The 18,201-nt window shown below is 37.4% G+C and overlaps 1 protein-coding gene across 1 annotated transcript in view; it reads right to left on the bottom strand.

The window, feature by feature from the left end:
* dab1a (DAB adaptor protein 1a) overlaps window positions 1-18,201 on the bottom strand; it is a 406,752-nt gene that overhangs the window by 14,830 nt on the left and 373,721 nt on the right. The window contains 4 exon segments of the mRNA XM_056262791.1: window positions 9,020-9,628; window positions 13,187-13,283; window positions 13,439-13,501; window positions 15,294-15,356. Coding sequence (XP_056118766.1) covers window positions 9,020-9,628; window positions 13,187-13,283; window positions 13,439-13,501; window positions 15,294-15,356 — 832 coding nt within the window.

The following is an 18,201-nucleotide window of genomic DNA, read 5'->3' as shown; positions in this document are numbered from 1 at the left end:
ATATGCTAATTTTTTGAGACAGGAATTTTGGGTTTTCATGAGCTGTATGCCAAAATCATCAGTATTAAAACAATAAAAGACCTGAAATATTTCAGTTGGTGTGCAATGCATCTAAAATATATGAAAGTTTCATTTTTAGCATTACAGTGGGTACTCAACCAGAATAATACTTTTACCGCCGCCGCTCCCGCGGCGGTAAAATTCTGGTGTGTATTTGTTGCCTTTTACCGCTAAGAGGCGCTACAATTACAGACTTTGAAAAGTGTCAGTTTATTCTCTCTATTGCGTAATCTGCCGCAGTGCCGCTGCTCATTCAGAGCGATTGTAAGCTGGTAACAGATGATTTCAAGTGAAACTTGTAGTTAAACGAATTCATAATCACAATAGGCCTACTGAAATTAAATTGAATAAATAGTGAAAACATTTCAACATAAAACATTGCAACCGAAACATATTAGGCTATCAATGAGGGGTTGGAAGACCATAATACACTATTTGACAGCGTTCAGACGATAGCTCAGCGATTAACGCAACAACATGAACCTCACTACGCTTCAAACGATCTGAGATCGAATCTCAATGGAGCTAATTTGCTGTTGGCCGAATTCGTTTATGTTTTACCGTTCTTGATGCTTAAATAGGTAACTGTTTATTAGCGAGTTGAGTTCATTAACTGTTTACTTATGTAAAGTCAAGAGTTTTGTTTAAATTATCAATGGCACATTACAACATAAATTTGCTACATTCCAGTAGAGCCGCTGCACGACAAAACTGATGAGGGAAGATTAGCTGATCGCGTCAGAAAATGAAAATAATGAAGCTTGTCTTTAATCTGCTAAATTATTGTTTTGTGAATCATTCACGAAATTGAGGTGATAGACAGTGATACCCGGCCATAGCAACGGAAGAAATTTTTCAAAACAGATCCATAAATTGAACAAATCAGAAAAGACTGATTTTGTTGGCTATACACAAAATAACAGACTAACTAAATAGTATTGCTTTCAATATAAAAACAAATGAAAATGTAAAAGAACACTAAAATTAATTAAGTTTGAAACCCCATCGCACATTTTTAAGGTTTAAATAAAGTGGGACAGTTTATTGGTTTAAAACAGCTGGTTGCATTGAGTTTAGAGTTTATTTCCTTTGCGATGCAAAATAAGAAACACAGAATCTTGTTCTTGCAACATTTTAAATTTGTATTGCCAAAGAAATTGCAGCTTAATTAAACAATTAAAACAGTACAAAACGAACAAAACGACATAAATTAAGAACATGCGTTTTTCTTTGCCTCTCTCTTGCGCTGAATCTCTTTTTAGCAAAGTTTATTTTGTCTCCCTCCAAAAAAAAAAAAACCTGTAACAAATTATTTTGCCTTTGTTGCTTCAAAGACTCAGCATGCCTTGTTGTATTCACTTACAATAAAACGAGGTTGAATTAAAGAGCTCTTTATCTGCTTCGTTTCGTCAACATGTTTAGATAATGCCAGATTGTTGACAATCATACACACTGCTTCAAACATTCTAAAACTTTATAAAAACAGTTGAAACAACTGGATTGAACACTTTAATTTAAATTTTGTGTGAAAAACTTTAAATACAAAAAATACACTATATTTATAATTAAATAAGATATAGGGCCTACATTTGGACACATCGAGAGATTTATCCTTAAAAGAATTTAGCCTTTGCCTGCTCATTGGGCTGCTATCCGACATCTCCATATGAAAGACGAACATTAACACCTATTGTGCACGCACGATAAAGCCACTGTCCCTCCAAACCCCCACAGGCTCTGTGAGTCTGAGACTGACTTAAAACAAGAAGTCGCAATTCACACTTAAACCGCTATTAGACATTAGCATTAGGCTATTAAAGTGTTGATAATGAAGGAATTAAATAATGTGAGCTACATGTAGTGATATTTCTGTCATGAAACTTTATTACTAAATATTTAATTTCAATAATTCATTCAATTTCAATACGTTTTTCTTTTTTATTCAAATAAATCTCGAACCACAGTGCTTCGTTGTGCTGCTGTTAAACTAAATAACAAATGAAACAATAGCGCAACATTTCGACAAATAAATTATTTGATTTGTTTTTACATTTTAATTCAGGGCGATTTAGCCTATTTAATTAGAGCGAGATTTTCCCCTTGCCTTGTCCTTTCCTCATTTCTAAGCGCTCACATAGTTAAACATGTTTAAGTAGATCCTCTGTACCTCTCAGTTTCAGATGGATTACATAATCAGATAACATTTATTAAATATTTAGACATTTAAAGGCTTTAACATGAGCTGAAGCAAGTGGCTTTCGGTTCAGTTTTGTGACGAGCAGTTCCCGGAGACAGAGACGACAGCTAAAATGTTGTTAGCCTAATATGAATAAAAGTTTACTAGTAGCCTATTAAGTTATTTTAGCTGTTATGAGAAAAATAAATCCAAGTGAACGCGCCGCCGCGTTTGTCGAAGTTGTCGAACACTAATTCAACATGCCAGAATAAACCCGACTTTAGAACAATAGCGACAGTCGACGTGATGTGCCAAAACACTTAATTATAAACTTCAATATTTCATTCAAAATAATCTCAAAACGCTTTGTGACAGTTTGAAAAGCCGTGCATAGGGCCTACATTAAGGCCACTGGATCCACGAACGTAGGCTACTGTAACTGAAACGCTGGTTTTGATTTTATTGTTTGTCGTTTAAACGTGCCTGTTGCATATCTTTATTTTATATATTTTATATGGTCTATTGGTGAAGTAGCCTAAGCCTATTAGCACGGATTACTGCGGAGGAAGGGGGTGGGGGGGTTAAAATAATTCAGCAGAAGCAGGGATGTTTAGACCAGAAGGAAATCCCCGTCCCCCCTGGCAAATCGCACCTTGCTTAAAACCATGTTTTAAAAACTCAATGTAGGGAATCCAAAAAATAGGCTATATATATAAAAAATAGGCTATAAAATATAAATATATATATATATATATATATTTTTTTTACAGAACTGCTTTTGAAATTACGATTGGTATTAGATGTTAAGTCATTCTGTTGGATACTATTTGTTCCAGTGTAAAATGGAAATGCATGGCAATTTTATTTTATAATATAAGCAAAAACTAGGCCTATATGGTGCATAACAGAGTTTTAGAACTACAAATCTCTCTGCATTAATAATAGGTTATAAAATGCATTAATAGGCTAATATAAAATTGACAAAAGTCCATGTTTGTGCGGGATTTGAACCCGTGTCATCTTAATGATTGAATCGTAAGTTCTTCCACTCGGCCATGAATTTACTCACTGTGAAATGCCCAAACGTTTGTTTCTCCAGTGTGTTCGCTCACATGAGCGAGAAAACGTTTTATCGTTAGCATATAGACCTTTTACTGTTTTAAAAGATGATATATCTGTATGACCAAAAATTAGGGAGTAGGATAGCTTCTATCCTAGAAAGTTCTTTTAGCTGTTATGAGAAAAAATAAATTCAAGTGAAAGCGCCGCCGTGTTTGTTGAACTCTATTTCAACATGCCAGAATAAAACCCGACTTTAGAATAATGCGTAGCGCCACTCGGCGTGATGTGCCAAAACACTTAATTATAAACTTCAATATTTCATTCAAAAACATCTCAAAACGCTTTGTGACATTTTGAAAAGCCATGAATGTATTAAGGCCACTGGAACCAGGATCGTAACTGAAACGCGCTGCATGTTCTCTCACAGGAGCAGAAGCGCCGGTTCAGATTTTATTGTTTGTTGTTTAAACGTGCGTGTTGCATATTTTAAATATATATATATATATATATTTGATATGGTCTATTGGTGAATTAGGCAAAGCATTGATTACTGGGGGGAAATCCCCCACACCAGCATATCGCACCTTGTTACACAATGTTTTTAAAAACGTAGCCTATGGAACCCCATGAAGTTTTTTTTTTTCTGTTTTTTTAACAGAACTGCTTTTGAAATTACGATTGGAATTATTATACAGATTGATATAAATTCAGTCAATCTGTTAGATAATATTTGTTCCTTCATGTAAAATGGAAATGCATGGAATTGTATTTTATAAATAGGCTACCCTGTTTGGACAGGATTTGAACCCGTGTCATCTAAATTATTGAAACCTAAATTCTACCACTCGACCACAACTTTTCTCACTGAAAATTTCCCAGAAGTTCGGTAGTTCAGCAGTCAGTGCGCGCACACGAGAGAAGCGCTCTTCAATCCTCTCATTCCTCAATAGTTTAGCGTCATTGCACCTAATTGCGAGAGAGGCCTATTTTAACTTTTGATTCATAAAATGTTCTGCTCTAAAAGTTTGTTATATTCTGTTTAAATGTAGCCTACTTTTACTTTACGTTTTGCTTTTGTTTAATTTAACTGAATCTGTTAGCCTATAGGTTAAACTATTTATATTTTTATTATTATTATTTTTTTGTTCTAATGGTTTGTTCTATTCTCTTTCGTTTGTTTATTTTTATTTTATTTTTTACATATTCAATCAGTCTCAACTATTTCATCCTTACTGTTAATTGACATTAGCCCGTTTCAAAATGCGGCAATTGCGGCTGTTTTGCTAAATGCCCCTTTGCGCCACCTGGCGGTCATTTCGCGAAGGACTTTGAAATGCGACTAGTTTATTTTTGCCGCAGTGGATTTGCCGCGGCACGAGTCGCGGCGGTAATAGGCATTCTGGTTGAGTACCTACTGTACATTATGGAAAATAATGAACTTTATCACAATAGGCTAATTTTTTGAGAAGGACCTGTATTGTGACGTCATGTTTCTACCGTAGCCGACAGCGAACAAACATCGCTACAGAGCGCGTTTCGTCACTACCTTGAAAGAGAAGCCGCAGAAAGCTAGAAGCTAGCCATAGAAACCGTGAGTAGTGACTTTTCCCTTGTCAGTGGTGTAAAATATGTAGTTGGATTGTTTCATGTAACTTAGTTCTTCTCCCTCGCTGTGTTATGGCTTTGACAATCAGCTGATTAGTACTATTGACCGTAAAACAGTAACGTTACAGGAGTCACCAACCCGTTGATCGTGGTCGACAAGTCGATCTTGTAAGCATTTTAAGTCGATCGCGAAGAGTTTTCAAAACCAGAGAAAAAAAAAAACAATATTTTTATTCATTATTATTTATTAATTTGTGTGTAGTAAATGGTGTCAAGGGGATGCTGAGGCGCGCGCGCTGTTACAATCATGTCATTTTTGCTTACTCTGGCTGTTCTCTGCTGTCTAAGACGACGATATGTTTGTCCCGTTTTAACAACCGTAGCTTCTTCGGAAGAGAGGGGTGAGCAGTGGGCTGAGCCATTAGTGCAACTCGCAACCGAACCGCTAGATGCCGCTAAAATCTACACACTACACCTTTAAAGGTACACTATTTAACTTTTGGCCCTCTAGCGGTTGAAAAAAAAAAAAACCCTTGAAAACATGCATTTTGCGGAAGAACATTGTGTTGGTTGTGCTTCGGCTGTGCGTTGAAATGACTCTTCACAATAGACCATGATTTACAATGAACTCTGATAGAGAGCTACATATGGCGATTTATCTGTTCAATAAAATAACTTACTCACCTGTTGAGTAATAAAAACACCATCTCCGCGCCGCTTTTACTAAATTTCAAATCCCTCAGTTCTCGCCATGTCCGAAAAGCCAAGCCAGTGTTGTTTCTGCTTTTATTATGAGCTCTGTGGCGTTCTTATTTTGCCAGCAGACTCTATTCTGTTCAGCGTTTTTTCAGCGTGTTCAGCGACGAGACATGCATGTACATATACACAATTTCCCACAAAAATCATCCCGACAGGTCAAAAATATAAACACTTATAATAGGCTTATCATAGTGAATCAGGGTAAGACAAAAACACGCTTTGGAAGAAGGAATGATGATGTATAGACTCATTAACATGTTGAACAAAAAAAAAGTTACATAGTGTACCTTTAGACTTAAAAATTACTATTTGCACCATTCAGTGGATATTTCGTCTCGAAACTGGAACAATTTGTACCTAGGGGAATGCATTTTGTGTTTTGCACGCACTAGTCATGATTAGTTTGACTAAACGTATGCATTTAAGCCAAAAACCTGTCAGAAAGGGTCCTATGTGGATCAAAATCCCTTATTGACACCTAATAAATGAGTATGTCTCTCACGCACGGCCTGCCGGTGTGCAAACGTGGGACGGTGCGGCGTTCCATCCCAGCAATAATTAGCACTACAGGAGCGAGATGATCCAAACAGGCCCAACACACAGCGCAAGGCTCCCTAGAGATCAGTGATAATTACACTGTTCGCCAGAAGCACAGCTGGGCCTGTGACTGACTCTCTCTTTCCCTCTGCCGCCGCTCCCCACCGCAGTACTAATTGTCATTTTCACGCTGACTAAAGACAATGCCTTCTGGGCAACAGCATCAAAGCCCACCTTTCAACCTCTGAGTGAAAAAGGATGTGTTGATGAAAGACGGGATGAGGTGTGAGTTTAAATTTCTGTAGTAGGAAACGGATGAAGCCTTTCTAGCCGTGTCAGCACTCTTAAGGGCTTGCGATGAGAGAGGTGAGAGAGAGAAAGGCATGTGGTGAGATACCAAGTTCTTCGATGTGAGATTTGTTTTCTTTGTTGGTGTATTCAGGGTTTATGGAGCTACAGAATGATGTGATTCTATTGGTCCTGAAACAACATTCCTGATATAAAAACATATCCCTATACCGATCCCTAAGCCTAACCTAACCGTGACCAACCTCTTAAATCAGAGTGAAATATTATAAATAAAGTATAAATAATAAAGAAAGTATAAAAAATTATAAATAAATTCGCATAATTCTAAAACATCGATTCGGGAAAACTTGGAAGGTCTAATATGTGTGCATATGTGACATCATTTTGCATCACTTGACCCAGAAACACATTTTGTGAAGCAAAAAGGAAAATTGCAGCTTTCTAAAGATAATCATTATGTTTTCAAACCAGTGCCAAGATATAATCATTTAAATGTTGGCTGTCATAAATTCTTATTATTGAAAAAAGAGGAAGCTGCTAACCCTCCTTAAATTAATACTATAATGTAATAAATAAGTAAGACATCAGTGAAAGATCATTTGATGTCCTGTTGCTGTGGAGGCATTCCTGTACTCAAACAGTAGAGCAAGATGTTAACAATGCCAAGGTCATGGGTTTAAGTAATGCATGAACTAACAAAATGTAATTTAATGTTGTGTTACACATTTTTGAAAAAGCATTTTTGATAAAAGCTTTCTGGTTCTGATTCTGATTGGCTGAGAGACGTGCGAAATTCCCACAATATCAGCACTGGACCCGTTTCACCGTTTGTATCATCCTGCTTACTGCGGCTGTCATGACGGTCGAGAAAATCCACCATATTAAAAAAAAAAAAATACTACTGTTGTTGTGTCACGAAATGTAGTTATAAGAGTTTTTTTAGGCAAGAATGTAGTTATTTAGACCTCCAATATGGGACTATATATAAACATAGCACCTGATTTAAAATTTGTTTTAAAGGCTTTCAGGCTTTTTAAAGGCGTTTTGCCAGGCTATATCAGCGGCCGTTCAGCGCTCATGTACCCAGAGAAAATGGCTTCATCTCGGCTAATCCTTTGGGAATTTGCCGCTGGCTCTTACTGTATTTAAATAGTGGTTAAACATGAGATATAATTCATTTGGGGTATATCAAACGGGCAATCTTTGGTCTATTTTATTACTTGTTCCAGAGCAAACTGATTTGGGTTGAGGGGAAAATTAAATTTCTTAACTTAATATTTAGGCTATATTTGCATATGCAGTGTGATATTGCTCATATTTATATATATATATATATATATATAATATTTTGATATTACATATGCCACAAATACATGTATGTATTTGCATACCAAACCAAATACATGTGATGCAACCAGCAAAAAAAGAAATAAAATAATAATAATAATAAAAAAGAAAATGATTTCATGACTGTGATATTTTAAAAGACTTATTTACAACTTTGCCACAAATGATTTTAAGGTTAAATCAGGTTGTAAAATGTCATGTGGTGCAACTCTCCAAAAACATTATGATATTTATAAATAATATAAAAATATATATTTTAAAATCAAGTCACGCCCTATATTTTTGCTACTTTGAGAAGCCATTTCACTCGGATATACATCACAATAGGGGAGAAAAGACTTTCGTTTCGTTCCAACTTCAAACAATAAAAAACCCTCACTTTTATTGCTAATCAGTAAATATTTCACCTCGAAACTGGAGAAATCTATACTTTTAGAATTTAGAAATTTGGTCAAATTGGTCAATTTAGAAATTGGTCATGATCAATGTAATTAAATTTATGCATGTAAACTTAAAACCCTTCATAAGTGTGGATCAAAATCCCTTAGTCAATAAGTTTCTTAAAAAACTAAATTGACCCTTTAAGTTGAGGTTGTAAAATTTCATGTGTTGCAACTTTCCAAAAATGTAATGATAATTAAGAACGAATAATTCATGATAATTGTAATATATATATATATATATAAATTCAATTAAATTAAACTTTATTTGAAAACAATGGTTATTATGCTAATGTGAAAAACTCACATGAATTCAAGATTCAAAATAATATTTTATCACTTTTTACTTGACAGTTAAACAACATGTCATTTCTAGAGAATTAAACTGAAAATTTTCTTGAAAATGGTATAAAAATCCCGGACGAGCCCCCAATTATGTTATGCCTTCCTATGTAAGATATCTAGGGGTAATAGGGTATGAGGGAGTAATACTTTTTCTTTAATTGATCTAACTTTAACATTTATATGTTAAATACCATATTACCCATATACATCTTAAATAGTGAGACGTAACATATTTCCATATAAAATTAACATGAATACAAATATTTTATTTTATTTGACCACGTGTTTTAAACTAGTTTTTCCCCCTATAATTGCATTTACATAACCAGCCCCAAATTTGAGTCAAAACTATGGCATATGTCTGAAGCGTCCTACTCACGTGAGTTGGTGGAGGGCGTAGTGGAGGTGACGGGCGTGAGGTTCATCTGCGAGATGTCGAAGTCGTCGCAATCGTCCGTGTCTTGCGCCATCCCCACTCTGCTGAAGTAGCTGGTGAAAGCATCTGTGGTGCAGGACAGGTTAGGCTGCTCGCTCTTCCTGGCAGGCATGGTTGGTGGCTTTGCCATCTGGAAGTCCTTAAACATCTCCTTGCTCATCTTAGCCTGTCTCTGCAGTGTGTGCTCCCCGTGTTGCGGACTGGAGGCCGTGGAGCCCGAGGTTCCTGCCACGGCTCCGCCCATGGCCACCGCGGTCGTCTCGCAGGACGCGGGCACTGCCATGGAAGCCAGTGTCTGAAACATGGCAGCGGGAAGCGGCCCTACTGTCTGGGCAGGCATGAAAGCGGCAGGCGAAAAGTGAGCCCCTGCCATTGCGGCCCACTGTTGCTGGGTGGCAGGAAAAAGGTTGGCTTGACCCCAGATCAGAGGCTGAGCGCCCGGTAAAACCTGCGCAACGGGCACCGTGGACTGGACGCCAAACGCTAATGGAGCCTGAGCGGCGAACTGTTGCTGCGCCCACGCGGGTGGCACGGCTCCCATCGTCACATAACCTAAAGGACGGAGACAATGAGACTTTCTGTTCACAGAGCTCTTCAAACTATCGAAAGAGAATTTACCGCCAAAATGCTTTGGAAAACACGTACACCTCATTACGAGGTTGTGCTGTAACCTTTAGCATTCACTAAAGGACTTTCAGGCGGCAGCCATATATCTCTTGATGACTTGGGAAAGATGACCTAGATTTTCATAATGAAAAAGGTCTTTATGGCTCAGATGAACTATTGTAATTACTTCTCACAATAGGTCCGGGCTTAATGAATAGCAACGCCCTTTAAACGAGGCCATTACAACAGTCTGACTCATATCACATTGAGGCTTATTTCATTACACATCTTGCTCTTTCTTTCCAATGAGTAACGCTGATTCAAATAATACAACTCCACATCGTATCTTATCTCTATGACATGACACACGCACTGTGAGAGCGTGTCTGGAATATTTCATAGAGGCGTGAGATCAACTGTAGTTGGGTTACTCACAAAATAGGAAGTTGTGGAAAGATGTGATGATCCTTCATCTTTAAAAATGACCTAGAATCAGCCACAGCTTCTCTCCTTAGGTGTTGACATTAGCAATTTAAAAGAAGAATCTATCGTTTAAATCATCTGAAACCTGCCGTGACTTACCTTCCAAAGTGACTTATTCAATGCATTTAAAATTTGTGCTAAGGTATGAGCCCAAGTTTATTTGTATATAGCATGTACATTTGTTTAGGCTTGGCATTTATAATGTTGATTATAATGAATGAAAAATAATTTTGAAAACAGCTTAGCTATTGACACACACACACACACACACTAATAAACGTAACAGTATTTTTACTTGTAGTTAGTTACTCCTCAATTCATGATGCTAACATAATGTCATTGAGCTGTGTGGGATGGGAACATTTGACACATGGAGTTGCAGTAACGGTGTGTGGTTGTCTCAAGGACCAGTGAGTGGAATGCTTGGAGGAGTTCTATATGTGAATTTAAGTAAATCGTGCATGTCCATCATTCAGTCAGGCAGCAATGGGCTGTCTCATCACACCAACGCACCCCTGCACTGGTCCATGATGGCCCTCAGCAGTCATTTTTGAGCAATGGATCCACCATCAGCAAATAGGATGGAATTATGGACTGTTATTCAGGTACATGGGAAGCAAAACCTGAAGCACATCTCCAGTATCCTGCGGACATGTCGAGGAGTACTATATCTTCTAGTGGAAAGATGGCACTAAATGAATTTAATTAATAGCGTTTTTTTATCAAATTAATTATATTATTTATAATTATATTATATTTTATTTCTATTTATTTATTTGAGTTAATTTTTTTATGTAACTAACTGCTTCATAAAATCTTAAAGTCATGCTATATTATAAATATAGAACACATATAGTGACTATATAGTGTGACTATGTTCACAATACAGCATAGCTTTCCTAAATAAGATCATAATTAAGTAGCGTGTTCTCATTCAGATGATTTATGTTCCATTTGACATGCCATTTAACACACAAGTTTCATTGAAAGTGACTTACAATACACTGCCAGCGGGACCAGACCCCCTGAAGCACTCTGGGGAAAAACTCTCACTTGAAAAAAGCCAGAATGATTCCACAAAGGTGAAAAATGTGCTCATGCTATCATAACTGAACTGTGAGAATCCCATCAGGACAGGTGTGTCGGAGTCAAACCTGGTGTTTATGATTTTACAACACAGAGGGGAGTTTGACTGAGGGAAAGAATTGAAGACAGATGGGACAGATGATACACTACTTGATTCCACACATATCAATGCTGTACTGTTTACTGTTTCAGAGGAAGTCAATCTGGCTGGAACAGATGTCCCAGGGAGAGCAAAGTCACTGCACAAGGGCTATTAGTTTTTAATAACTGGTTCAAATATCATGACGTGAGTGTTTCTGTAGAATTTAAAGTGGTAGTACTTCACAATTTAGAGTTCACTATGTAACTAAACGATCGTGAAAAATACTGTAAAAATGCTACGGTGAAAACGTTTTTATTGGTAAACAGTAAGTTCTTCTTCATTTTTTGTATTAGTACTGTACATTAAGAGGGGTAGTTCACCCAAAAATGAAATTTCTGCCATTAATTTCTCACCCTCATGTCATTCCAAACCCATAAGACCTTCGTTCAAGACCTTTTTGATGAAAATCCGAGAGTTTTGTGACCCCTCCATAGAGTGCAACATTATTATTATTATCAATAAGTTTAAACCACTGTAGTCACATGTACTATTTCAACGATGTCTTTACTATCTTTCTGGGCCTTGAAAGTGGTATTAACGTTGCAGTCTATGGAGGGAAAGAAAGCTCTCAGATTTCAATAAAAATATCCTCATTTGTGTTCCAAAGATGAACTAAAGTCTTATGGGTTGGATGACATGAGGGTGGGTAAATGATGACAGAATTTTCATATTTGAGTGAACTATCCCCTTTAAGGTTTTATATTGCATCTTATGTTCAAATAAATGTTTATAGAATTATTTTAGTGTCATGTGTGTTACCATGATAGTGTTTTGTACTTGTGTGTTACCATGATGTTTTTATGTACTTGTGTGGATGTGTTCATCTTCTAAATATTAAAATTTACCTCAGCTTGTGGAAAAGCTACTTGTGGGGAACTCTGAATTATCATATGGCTTTCTCTTTACCATAATGTTTCTAAGATGAAAAGTCACCTTAAATGTCAGTAGTAGTAAAAAATGTTTGTAATTAGATATATTAACATTATTAAAATGTTGGTTCTGGCAAGTTCAGGCATAGGGTAGTTCACCCCCAAAAAAAGAAAATTATGTCATATTTATTTCCCTCATGTCATTTTAAATCTGTATGACTTTCTTTCCTCTGCAAAACATAACTGTAAAATAAGATATTTTTAAACCGTTTTTTCTCCATTAAATGAAAGTCAATGTGGCCCAAAACAACATTCGACCCCATTCATTTTCAATGGATGGAGAAAATCACTGAGATTTTTCTAAATATCTTTATTTGTGTTTCACAGAAGAAAGAAAGTCATACAAGTTTAAAATGACATGAGAGTGAGTAAATATTTTAACCACTCCTTTAATAATCTGTATATATTTTGTTTAATTTAATCAAATTATGAAAGAAAGGGGTGAAAATGGTGATGAAAAAGGAAACATTGCCCCTTTGTGGTGTAAAAATCCTTGACTAAGTGGACATCAGGGGAAAAAATTACTTAATAAAAATGTATGATATGACTCCCGAACAGATGTGCATGTTAAAAAGGCATCAAACACTCACAGATATAAACACACACACATAAACACAGTGGCACTAGAGCAGGTAGAGGTAACGCTGTGTCCTCTGCTAGGCATTTATCATGCAGATCAGTACAGCAGCCAGTAATGAGAGAATTCATATTCTACAGCAGGAGGACGGGACATCTTATTTAGCCGGAACTAGACAGACACATTACTTAATTCACATCCGCCCCATTCCATGTCTCCTTTATCTATTTTCTTGGTATTGTTTTCTCCTGTACACACACAACATTGGGGGGTGAATTTTCTCCTACCTGAGGGTACAGAGGCAGGGTTGAAGGGGGTGAACAGTTCGGATGGTGTCTGGTGGGCCAGTGTGCGGTCTAGAGTATTAGCCGGAGAAGCTGGGGTCTGTGGAAGAGGACAATCACAGCAGTCTAAACAGAAGCTTTCCAAAAAACTACACTTGCTTAACTATATCAAAATGGCATACTGTTTACATACTATCTAATTAGTATGCAGTATACACTGTGCAGTATTCCTGCATTTCATTTGGAGTCACTCACCGAGGGGGACGTGATATCAGGAGGAGTGGACATGTCTCCGAAAAGCTCTAACTGGTTGATATTCTGCAGATGAAAGACCAGCATAAAATCAGATGTGTTTCACCTCAGCACGCATTGCCATGACAGTCTAGTCTTTGCCACAGAATATACAGAATATTGGCATCTACCTTGGGCAAACAGTGGTTTGAATACAAAAGGTGACTTATGAAAATGATAGTGAGTTGCTATAAAAATGATATAAAAAACATTTAAAAGATGATGATGACTTCTTGTACCTACCGATCATGTACAGCACGCAGAAATAAACAGTAATAAACAGTCATTTATTTCCATCTATCTATTCATCCATCTATCCATCCATCCATCCATCCATCCATCCAACCAACCAACCATCCATCCATCCATCCATCCAAACAACCAACAAACCAAACCAAACCAACCAACCAACCAACCATCCATCCATCCATCCATCCATCCATCCATCCATCCATCCATCCATCCATCCATCCATCCAACCAACCAACCAACCATCCATCCATCCATCCATCCATCCATCCATCCAACCAACAAACCCAACCACCAAACCAACCAACCAACCAACCAACCAACCAACCAACCAACCAACCAACCAACCAACCATCCATCCATCCATCCATCCATCCATCCATCCATCCATCCATCCATCCATCCATCCATCCATCCATCCATCCATCCATCCATCCATCCATCCATCCATCCATCCATCCATCCATCCATCCATCCATCCATCCATCCATCCATCCATCCATCCATCCATCCATCCATCCATCCAACCAACCAACCAACCAACCAACCAACCAACCAACCAACCAACCAACCAACCAACCAACCAACCAACCAACCAATCTACAATATTATATAATAAGAGCTAATTTCTAGGAAGATAATGAGTGAATATTTTGGGATATATCCTGTATTCACGGTTATTGCTGAACAAGGGCATGCCAGTCCCACTAGGCTTTAGCAGGACTTTTTTTTCGGGTTTTTGCTGCCCAAAATGTCTGAATTTTCTGCAGCCTTTATTTATTTATAAGTATAGTGTTGATAATAACTAAATTATTTGTGTTGTTTCGCAGTGAAAACCCACCAACAATCATAACATACTGTACTTATCGAAACTTGCCCAAGAGTGTCGAAGTCCTTGGGGTTGTTTGAGAATTTCTTGAGCTTTTTAAAGTGACTGGCGCATGACAGAAAAGCTTTTCTAAACTGCTTCTAAAAACTGTTTCATTCAGCCATTTGCTTGAGGCCGGACCACAGGGATCTTTCCTAAAATGCAACACACTCTTTTCACATCTCTACAAAAGGGATTTTTTTTTAATGACAGAATAATTGCTCCCCTGTCTCTCATGCTATGCTGGTATTTACTGTCTCCACTCACTAATCTCTAATAATGTTAAAACAATTAAAAAACAGCACACACAATAACACGACTGTGTGCATGACCTTTGAGACCACTGCGCACATGGTCTCTGACTGATTTATTCATGGGAACACAAAATCCAACCTATTCAACAGGGTCACACTAGGGTCATCTAAAAGAGCTCTGTCATTTGACTATGAAAAAGAAAGGTCAGGTATGAGTAAGTAGACTACTTCCAGGAGACTAGTGGAGAAAGTAAAAAGCAAGAGACTGCTTGTACAGGGACTCTACTGAATTCTACAGTGGACCATAGTGCACTACTTATTACTTTATAGCTAGATTACAGCTAGAGGAGCTTTCTAGATCCTTTGCAATCAAAACAACAGCTAGGAGGGTCATGGAAAGGCCGAGGGCAGGTGTGGAGAAACTTCGGCCAGTCATTGTCTACCTTACCTTGGTGACCAGCAACAGGTCAGTGTCTAGATCCAAGAGATCGATCGGTTGGTTATGTTTGTTCTGCAATGATAACATGGTGTTAGATGAAAGGTGAAATGGGACACACAGAAAAAATGAGGTCTGTTTTGGGAAGGTGAAGTGTGATTAGATGAGATGGATGGTACTTTACCTGTACAGGTGAGGTTACACGTTTACCTCACTATCCCACTATCAATTCGTGGCTTTTGCATTTATTTTTATTTTTTTTACCAGATTATCTCTCAACAGGTTTGAGCCCGACAAACGCAAGAACCAACTGTATTTATCTTTGCTAACTCGCATCCCACCCCATAGTCCCAAACTTTAATTTGTGGAAGGAGGAATCAAACAAAAAAAAAGATTTTTAACCAGCTACCGGCAGGCTTTAATGGGAAAATAATGTGCTCAAATGGGCGTCTCTTGAGATAACATGGGAAGAGCAAAAGACCATGAACAACAGCTGCTCCCATCTTACATATTGTGCTGCTGATAAAGCAACACAGGCGAGGAGAGGATCTTATGCAAAAGGAGAGGATGGGTAGACCACGAAATAGGAAAGAACACCAAGAACCCTTTCTTCGAACTTGATTTACTTGGTTAGCCGGATAAAGAGGTGTCATGTGCATATTTTTTTCTTCACTTCAGCCCTCAGAGAAGACATGACTGAAGGAATACAATTTATTTTGGTTACTTTACATTAGGTCCCAGTTGTTAACATTAGTTTTCTAGTTTCTATGACCTGTGATTTGCAAATTTATTGGATTAAAGTCTGTTTTAGGCCTACTCCAGCCATGCGATTCATTAGATACAAACAACCGTGACATAATTTAGTGTTCATTTTAAAAAGCCACCTTAAAATAAAAACAATATATGCAAAATTTGACATTAATGACATTCAAATGACAGACATTCACATTGATTTCTGCTACAAAAAATGACTTTTTGATTATGATGGAATCCGGAAAGTTATCCGGCTAACCAAGTAAGACCAGAATTAACACTGACAACAAGATAAACACACAAGATCTGGACATGTACATGTAAAACATGCAATGAAATGAAGAACTGACTCCAGGTCAGTGGCTCAGGTTTCAGAAGCAGTTGACACATGAGATGGTTAAGTCTGAAAGTCTCTCTATGTTAGCGCTTGGTGTTCGGTGTTAGCGCTTAGCTTTAAGAATCGAAGTATGGTCCTATCAGTCTGAGAAAAGTAAGCAGGAATAAGCCACTGCTAGTGACATGTTATATTTGCTAATGCAGTTATGAGTGAATGGACAAACATGAAGGAAAGTAGAGGCAGTGTGATAGAGGGAAAGAGAGAAAGCATCATCAAGGTTTGGGTTGTGTAGCTTTCTTCACTCGATCAGTTCAGCTGTCTAACTTTGAAAAGGGCTTCATTCATAAAACATAAGCAGAACTCTGAATGATGCAGCAATCTACATTTGCACTCAGTTTTTGATTTGTTCCTGCCATGTTTCCAGGGTGATGGTGTTCGTCTCAAGTTGTTTGGTTTTGAAGGTCATTGAGCTGGAACTGCCGTTCTACACTGCGGCCAGTAGCTGAATTAAATGCCCGTAATATTACCAGCCCAAAAGATGCCATCAAATCAATCTCTTTACACACCCTTGGGGATCACCATTGAGGATAATGGGAAAGATGACAGCTGGGCCCCACAGTGATGAACTGTGTCAGTCAAAGCGCCTTGCATGCTGCTGACACCTTATTACTGATGGATATCACGAGTGCTGATAACTACCTTCTTATCTGTTATTATAACAAGCTGCCTCTCCTGTGAAAGTATGACTCACATGATGTATTGTCATTCCATAACCGAAACAACAGTATTTACACTAAACAGTCTCCATGGCAACATTTAGTACGAGGCTGGGAGTGAATATTAGTATAGGGTTTATTTTGCCACAATCCATCAGCCTACTTTTCTATCATCATCACTTCAAAAAGACTATCAATTAGCCGTCCCCTCGGAGAGAATAATTATCTTCGCAGTGTCCTGTGTGCTTTTAGTGCTGCCCATTTCATTACAGAGAGCTATGATCATGTAGCCACAGGCATGAAACCAACCGAGAAGCACAGCTAGGAAATTAAATAATATGTGGAGAGGTAAAAAGAACAAGAACAACACTAAAGAGTTATTCAAAGAAATGTTTCATTAAATACTGTTTATCAAAGTCAATTCTTTAGAAGGCAAAAAATAATGAGGGGAATTTACTAAGAATACATTGACTGATATTGTTGTTTATTTGCGCACACTGCCTGCTTTGTTTCACTGCATGATTTACTAAGAGAAATATGAAAATGAATTAATGTGCAAACATGGTCCAAAAATATTTGCTAAACGCAGTTTGCATGACGCTGTTGTCCTTTTCAGTTGTGAAGGATGCGGCAGAATACCATGATCTGGCATGCTGCATACTTTTTTACTTCTTTTGAACCATGTGTAATAAAACAATGTGTATTAAAAGTGCAAAACAAAGCAAAACAAAAGAAAAGAGAACAACACACACAAAAAAACACAAAATACAAAGGAAAAGTAAACAAAAAAAAGCAAAGCAAAGCAAAACAAAACCAAAACAAAACACCCCAAAACAAAGCAAAACAAAACAAAAAAACACCCCAAAACAAAGCAAAACAAAACACCCCAAAACAAAGCAAAACAAAACAAAAAAACACCCCAAAACAAAGCAAAACAAAACACCCCAAAAAAGCAAAACAAAACAAAACACCCCAAAACAAAGCAAAACAAAACACCCCAAAAAAGCAAAACAAAACACCCCAAAAAAAAAGCAAAACAAAACACCCCAAAACAAAGCAAAACAAAACAAAACACCCCAAAACAAAGCAAAACAAAACAAAACACCCCAAAACA

The sequence above is a fragment of the Rhinichthys klamathensis genome, unplaced genomic scaffold (genome assembly GCF_029890125.1).
Source record: "Rhinichthys klamathensis goyatoka isolate OS25496 unplaced genomic scaffold, OSU_Roscu_1.1 h1tg000196l_1, whole genome shotgun sequence".
NCBI lineage: Eukaryota > Metazoa > Chordata > Actinopteri > Cypriniformes > Leuciscidae > Rhinichthys > Rhinichthys klamathensis.
This window is presented reverse-complemented; position numbering and strand designations above follow the sequence as displayed.